General features: G+C 43.1%; 1 protein-coding gene and 1 long non-coding RNA gene across 2 annotated transcripts in view; both read left to right on the forward strand.

The window, feature by feature from the left end:
• LOC147013788 (uncharacterized) overlaps positions 1–4,051 on the forward strand; it is a 4,917-nt gene extending 866 nt beyond the window's left edge. Inside the window, exons 1-2 of the long non-coding RNA XR_015050514.1 lie at positions 1–973; positions 1,105–4,051. The exon at positions 1–973 is cut by the window's left edge and continues 866 nt beyond it. This is a non-coding gene — a long non-coding RNA (uncharacterized LOC147013788). The remainder of the gene's footprint in view (positions 974–1,104) is intronic.
• ERP44 (endoplasmic reticulum protein 44) overlaps positions 1–7,500 on the forward strand; it is a 115,552-nt gene that overhangs the window by 90,016 nt on the left and 18,036 nt on the right. The window contains exon 6 of the mRNA XM_085851007.1: positions 5,585–5,700. Within this exon, the coding sequence (XP_085707133.1) occupies positions 5,585–5,700 (116 nt within the window). The remainder of the gene's footprint in view (positions 1–5,584; positions 5,701–7,500) is intronic.

A 7,500-nucleotide genomic window follows, 5' to 3' on the forward strand; every position in this document is an offset into this window, starting at 1 on the left:
ATGCATATTTTGACATCAATTTTTCGAATTTTTTTGTGGGGAGGGTCGGGGGGGGTGCATGCCCCAGGACTCCAGAACCCCAGTCCAGAACCCCAGAACCCCTCTGTAAGGAGTCCTTTTCCTCGTTACTTTCCTTTTTTCAAAAGAATGACACATACATGCACATCGATTATCATCATTTGGATCTGTCGTTGAAAATCTTGTCGGCTACCATCAGCCATGATAAGCTACCCGATGTCTTTACAACAAAGCTGATGGGAGCTTCCCAATAGTGTACAAGCTCGTTTGGGGTGGCTGTTTGAATATTCCATCGATGTTACCGCACCATACCCGAGCGGTGATGTCCTGAGATATTCATTCAGAAATGAAGGCATCCACCGTGGTGTTGCTGTCCAGCAGGCAATGCTCTGCTCCGACATTTTGACCACCGAGTGGTCTTCATCTGGAATGGTGAAGGCATCATCATTGTCTTGCATGCGCTCCTGGTTGTGTGACCAGGTGTGTTTGTGGGTGGATTTATCGAATTAAAATAATCATTAACATGAATGAAAGGTGACTTCATGAAATAGTTAAATGTAACATGTAAACAAAACATAAACGGTCCATCTTTATTCACTGGGACTGTGCCGTGCTACCTTAGTCCACGAAGATGTTACATCGTACTTGCCTGCCAGACAGCTATGCCAGTTGTGCTCATTCCCAGACGAAGACCACTTGGCCGTTGAAACGTCGGACCTGAGCTTTGCCAGATTAGGAGCTGTACAAGTCGCTCTTTCCTTAATTTTTATTTATTTATTTAAAGATCTGCCCAAATACCGTTTGTTTGTTTTTATTTGCAAACCAAAGTTGTGACATCCACCATATTCTGTTCTTAACACGACGTCATACAGGTTGTGATTCTGAATGTCTGCACAGATTGATATGAACAGATGAACTAATCGAGACAAAGCAAAGCCAAACAAACAACTTGCAGGTCAGTGTGGCCAAACCCAAAATTAGCCCGTGGGGTGGGTGGATTTGTGGTATTCTTATTACCTCCACCACCGAAGGGGGAGGGAGGTTATGTTTTCGCCCATGTCTGTCTGTCTGTCTGTCTGTGGGCAGATTCTGATGAAATTCGGTGGGCAGGTTGGCTGTGTGACAACGATTTTGGTGAAGATCTGGATCCTAGAACCTTCAAGTGATTCTTCATCATTGAGCGATACACCCAAACACGATATATAGCATGAGATCTCAAAAAGTTGTGGATGGATTCGGACGAAAGGTTAGGTGTGTAACGAGGGCGAATTGATTCGATTTTGGTGAATATCCAGGCGGAGGTACGTGCGCTACCCAAATGCCCCTTCAAGATCATACATGGAATGGTGTTGGAAATTTGGTCTCAATGACCTGTTAAATATTTTGAATCTTTGCTGTTGCCTTGACATCGGAAAAAATATATCTGTGAAACGTCATCTGTGCTGGGAAAACAGAGCACCATTTTATTTTTGTTGTTCGACATTTCTTGCGGATCGGTTTGTAAAACGCGTTCGAATTTGAACGACCGCGACGTGTATAGGTGACGTGGCAAGCATCACTTGTTGAGATTTGCGTTTGCGTACCTTTGCTTTAAGGCCCAGTGTCTGTATGGTGGAACATGAGTTGCGTTTCACCGTGATGGTATTGACTAATAGTTAGCACACAAAGTGTGCACCTGGCTGTCTCCCCTCCCCACCCATTCAGCATCGGTGGAAGCAAATAGTTTGAGGGTTCGGAGGACAGTCCCACCTCTTCCTTCAAAAACGCCCTTGCATACATCCTCGCCCTCCCCTTCAAATTACTTCTCTTTTTTATTTCTCTCCATGCCAATGACGTGCTGCCAAGATGAAAGGCTAGAAATCCTTGCCTGGGGGAAGGTTTTTAAATTTTCTGTTTCATCTATGCCAAATGCAGTCACCTTGGTTTTTCAATGCACATCTCCATTATTTCCTGCAATGTTGAAGTAGTCACCACTATTTTTTTTTTCTTTTTTACACCTGTAAAAAAATATTTTTAAAAAATCTTTCACAAAAATAACAAACTCGCCGGTCTGTGTCCAGTCTGTGAAATGTTGAAAGTATGATTTGAAAATTAAATAATAAAAGAATGCATCCCAGTTGGCTTGGGGAACCGATTCCCTTTGGTTTGCCAAACAGATAGATTGTACAATTGGTGGTTGTAGCTTATCATAATCCAAATTCTTAAACTTTAAATTCTTAAACAAATCCTCGCATACCACTTTGGGGGATGAAAAATATTTTTAAAATCTGGTTACCCATTTTGCTCTAATTATGTTTGGCTCATAATTCCTGTTTTTACTTTTGTATCTTTTAATTAACTTTGATCTTTTCTTTTGACACTTTGTCCAAGTGTGGTAGTATAGTTGGCAGCAGTACTGGGTGAACATTGTTTATTGCTGGTCTATCACTGTGGGTATGCGCATGTGTGTCAGTCAAATAGTATATTGTGATTGATAGGTCCTGACAGAATGGTCGAGGTAGCGTGTTTTCTTCCGAGCTGCCTCTGGCATCCAAGGCCACCTCCACACATGGCTCACTAACTTCCTCTACTCTCATAGCCAATGTGTAGTTCTCAACAGAATCCTTTCATCTCCTCTCCCTGTCGAGGCTGGAGTCCCCCCCCCCTTTTCAGTGTACTTGACCCAATCCTATTCATGATCTTAAATGATCTCTCTGACTCCAGAAAATCCCCTTTATCTGTTGACTAATGACTTGACCCTCTACCGCAACAATCCTCATCCCTCAGATAGGCAGGCAACAGGCCCTTCACTCTCTTCAGACCTTGATAGAATCACAAGCTCATCATGCACTAGGAATATGTCTCACACTCTCACTCTGTCTCTCCAAAAGGACCCTCTGGCAAATCCTCCAATCAACTTTAACAATCCTCTTGAAGTTCAGTTGCTCAAACTTTTGGGCCTCACTATCAGCTGTGCATCTTTATGATCAGCCATGGATCTTAGGTTATGGTCTTGCTCATGAATGGTGGTGTTGATCTGCTCTGATGAAGGGTTAACGCCCAAAATGTCAGTTTCTCACTTGCTTCCCACGGCAGTTGGCATACCTCCATCAATGGCCGGTTGATTTTATCCGCACGTGAATAACCAGTTTACTTATTTTGCAGGCGATTTAAAAAAAAAAAAAAAATTTAACTTTAAATTGTGTTTTAAGACTCGTTTTAGGCCCACGGAAAAGTGTTGAAGTTATGATTGTAGAAAGGATTGCGATTTAATGTGTGTTTTATTTTCTGGCTAAACATCCTTTTCATTTACTGTAGTTTAAATTTACCCGTTCAACGCTGATTTAACCGACGACACGTGCGTACTTTACCCCACACGCGCGAAGCGAAAAGTGAGGTTAAGTAATTGGTTCACTTTGTCTGTCTGTCTGCAAACATCAGTTTATGATCGAGGAACTGCTTCATTTCATTTGAAGGTTATATTTTCAACATGAATCAAAAAAACAAACCTGTAGTTTAGCAGAAGTTTGGCTCTGAATTTGGCCCAATCGCACGTGCACAGCGAGGAGTGAGATAATATTTTTACCCTCTCTGTCTGTCTGGCAGTGAAACAAAATTTCAAATCATTCCAAACAGGAAACTTGCTGTTTTTAAGGACATCATAAAGGACACAAACAACAGGAACGAAGAATTAATGTAATGTGCAAAATATGCTGCATCAATGGTGGTACATTTCCAGATGCCATTTGCCCCCCCCCCCCCGAGACCTTTTAAAACCTTTATTTTATTTCAATTTAATTATATACTTGAACACTGCAGAACACAAATCGCATTATTGGCACTTTCAAAACCCTTCCATTTAGCAGTATTTGGACAAAGTATTACGGCCTTGGATGTCATCATGACCGATCATATTTGCTGCTGGCAGACCTCACCCATGTCCTTGTTTCTCAAGACTGTCCGGGGTAAGGCGTTCGATGAACTCTAGTTGCAATTGATTTTGAACACATTTTTCACTGTTTATGCAAAATATTGATTTTTTTTTGATTTTTTTTTAGCAAAATAACATTACAGATTCAATATTTTTATGCAGTCCAACCAAGTTGTGTGTAATCCATCTTCAAGGCTGCTTTAGTTGCAACTGCAATTTTGTCCCGAAGTCGCCAAACCCGTTTGTCGTGCTATTGGAAAGCAGCGATGATGCATTCTTCTTCAGATTGCTTTTGTGTCGGACTTTTGTATCGCTTCTTTTTGTCGCGCAATCGCTTGCTTTTGCTGCTTTTCGAGTTTTTTGTGACTTAGTTGTCAATACAGTCCTATATCATGTGAATCCAGATTTTCCAGTGGAACCCATGCCTGCAAGTGAAGGGTTCGAGTTGAACCCCCCTCCCCCCCACCGCCCAGAACCATACCTGCAAACGAATCCCGTACCTGCAAGTGAAGGCATTGACGCTTCAGATCGTGATAATCTCCATGTTTTGGCTTCGTTCCAGCTTTTTTTATTTGATTGGGCAATAACCATTATCCTCTAATTCCTCTCCTTGTTCTGGTTGGGATTTCTGTGGTTTAAAAATAAATAAATTTTGCACATTGACACCAACCACAAACCCTTTACCTGTTTTCAAGCAAAGGAAATTTAAGTCAACTTCAAAATCTATTTTCTGCTCTTTTTTTTAAATTATAAGTATTATTATCTTTCTCTCCCCCTCTGTTTTTTTGGACACAACTAGTGTCCGACCTGCAGTTCAGAGAGGTTCTGGAATTGAAGCGTCAACCTCCACTACGGATGGTGCCTGGATTGTCGGCGGATCGAGCGCTCGTTAAATTGAAGGGATTCTTCAGATCTCGTTCGGCTTTTTTGCTGGGATTGACCGACATGAGAAGCACGAGTGAAATGGACAACACTAAATGCTGAAACGTCTTGTAAACAGACTTGATAGTGTGGTAATTGCGAGAGACGTTACCACAATCGTACGAGATTGATTTCTGTAATTAATGGTTTGTTAGTTACATCACCTACTGCTTTTGTCTTTGTTTTGAATATTTTCTTTTTTTGCGAAATGTTTCCTTCACATCGGGTTTTATTTCTTTATTTTTATTTTGGAAGGGAGCGGTCCCCTTGGGCGACTGCTGTTCACAACTATAATTGCTGTACTTTTCGTTCACTTTGAATTTTTTGTGATGATGGATGTATCAATGCCGCACGATGCAAAATAACTATCCTGCACACATTTTGCTCTCGATACACATTGTTCGGTAAATGAAAAAGTGAAGAAGAAGAGCCAGTCCTTTTGCGTCTTCGGACACACAGAGCTGCTGAAGCAGTTTTCCTTGGCGAGGGGGCACAAACCTGGGTGGGTCACTATTCCAGCGTCAGATCCTTGAATGACTTTCTTCCCAGTAATCTGGTACTGATTTTGCTGACCTCGGAAGGCCAGCCACCTCGACGGTTAAGCCAACACCAGGCTTTCAAAAGTAAATCTAGGCTCGATATTGTGAATATTGTTGCGGGGAATGTTGGTTAAGGAAATGAGTGAAAACGATGAATCATCAAGTTGAAATATTAATCTTTTAAATTGTTTTTCAGCGAAGCAAGCGCACAATCATTGGATATTTTGAAGATGCAGAGTCTGAGAACTACAAAACATTTGAGAAAGTGGCGCACATTCTCCGGGACGACTGCGTCTTCTATGTCGCCTTTGGGTACGTGCTGTTCCTTCCAGAGTGCAACGTTGCTCGGTCCTCCGCCTTTCGGAAAACAATCTACCCTCACCTCCTGCCATCATGCGTTCTGCCCTGAAATGTTATGACGCTCATGGCCGTGACTGTGTCAGCATGTGTATCTGGCCCCATGGCACAATCTCACTCCTGACTGCAATAATGTCACGGCAGTTTATTGGCCAATGATCTGCAAACAAGACCAAGAGATGATCGCCAACTTCTGGCTTGCCCAGCTGCATTTGTGCCGTCACCAATGTGATTTTTGATCCGATTTCTTGGGGGGTGGGTAGATACAAAATCGAGGCTCGTGGAAGAGCGAGGTAACAGAAGGTGTAACGGCAACATCGTAACAATGGGGCCGCAGTTGTCTATAACAAGCAAGGGAATGAATGAATGAATAAGAAAAGAGTAGGGAAGGAAATGCATTAACCTGGCAAGTATGGTGGTTGGGTTAGGTAGGGGATCGTGGAGGTAGAAAAGATTGTGGATAGGGATGGGAGATGATGTATGGTGGGGCACGGCTTGCTTGACCTTGACCCCTGTAAGGAAAAGTGCGATTGAACAGCATCAAGAAGGCATTTCTCCAAGCTGGAGAAAAGAGGAATAAAAGTGTACTAGCATAACCCGCGCTCTGCGTGACATGTTGGGGTGGGTGTGTTTGAGAAAGGAACTGATGCAGAGTATCAGTAGTAATTTTACTTTAATGCAGTAAGTGGAATACGATTTCACTGTTTCAGAACCATTTTATTTACTTTTTTTTGTACCATGCACCTCATATGGCCTTTGAGATAATGTAAGCCGAATATCACGTTACTCGAGCGCAGAACGAAGTCGAAGATAGCGCGACACGAAACCACAAACTCGGAAATAATATATAAGATTCGTGTGGGAATCGTGAATTTTGGAATAATGAATTGGGAGGGCATTACTAGAAGAACACCGACATCCAGGAGTAGCTGGGGTTGTAGGACTGAGCGTAGAGACCTTAAGAGAGGACACTAACCTGCCTATGATGTGACTGCAACAGGCCTTGTGCTTCGGCACCTCATCATTGGAGATTTCAATAATATAATACGAGTGTTTTAGATTCCGCATAATCCAGGAGATGCATTCATACAGTTTTATTGTGTGTGTGTGTGTGTGTGTGTGTGTGTGTGTGTGTGTGTGTGTGTGTGTGTGTGTGTGTGTGTGTGTGTGTGTGTGTGTGTGTGTGTGTGTGTGTGTTACACACAAATAATCCTTTCATGCCGTGAGGCGCATTGGGCTGCCGAAGCTGTTTCTTTTGGCTAAGGAGTACAATCCTGGATGGGTTGCCACTCTGGCGCAGGATACTCAAATGGCTTATTTCCCCAGTAAGCTGATACTCGTTTTGCCGACCTCGAAAGGATGACAGGCTGAGTCAACCCACCTTGTGTTTTTTCTACGGCACGACGGGCTCAAACTGCAGAATTACCCAGCGTTGCTCGGGGGGGGGGGGGGTGGGAGGGGTACTGAGGAGTGGGACAAGTAGGAGAGCTGGCAGGGCTGAGAATGGGGCAGGCAAATCGGGGGCAGGAGAACTGATGGGGTTGAATGGGGAGGAAAAACTGGAGGGGGCAGGAGAGCCAGAATACCAGTGGGTAAAGGGGTCTTAAGGGTCTTGGGGTCTTAAGTGTCTTTGAGGGTCTTTCACATCTTTAGGCTTTTGCAGGTCATTGGGGTGTTTAAGGGTCTTTGAGGTCTTGAAGGGTCTTTCAGTTCTTAAGGGTCTTCAAAGTCTTAACGGTCTTTGGATTCTTAAAG

This window comes from Eptatretus burgeri, chromosome 13 (assembly GCF_056783735.1).
Source record: "Eptatretus burgeri isolate ZD-2024b chromosome 13, Ebu_testis_v1, whole genome shotgun sequence".
NCBI lineage: Eukaryota > Metazoa > Chordata > Myxini > Myxiniformes > Myxinidae > Eptatretus > Eptatretus burgeri.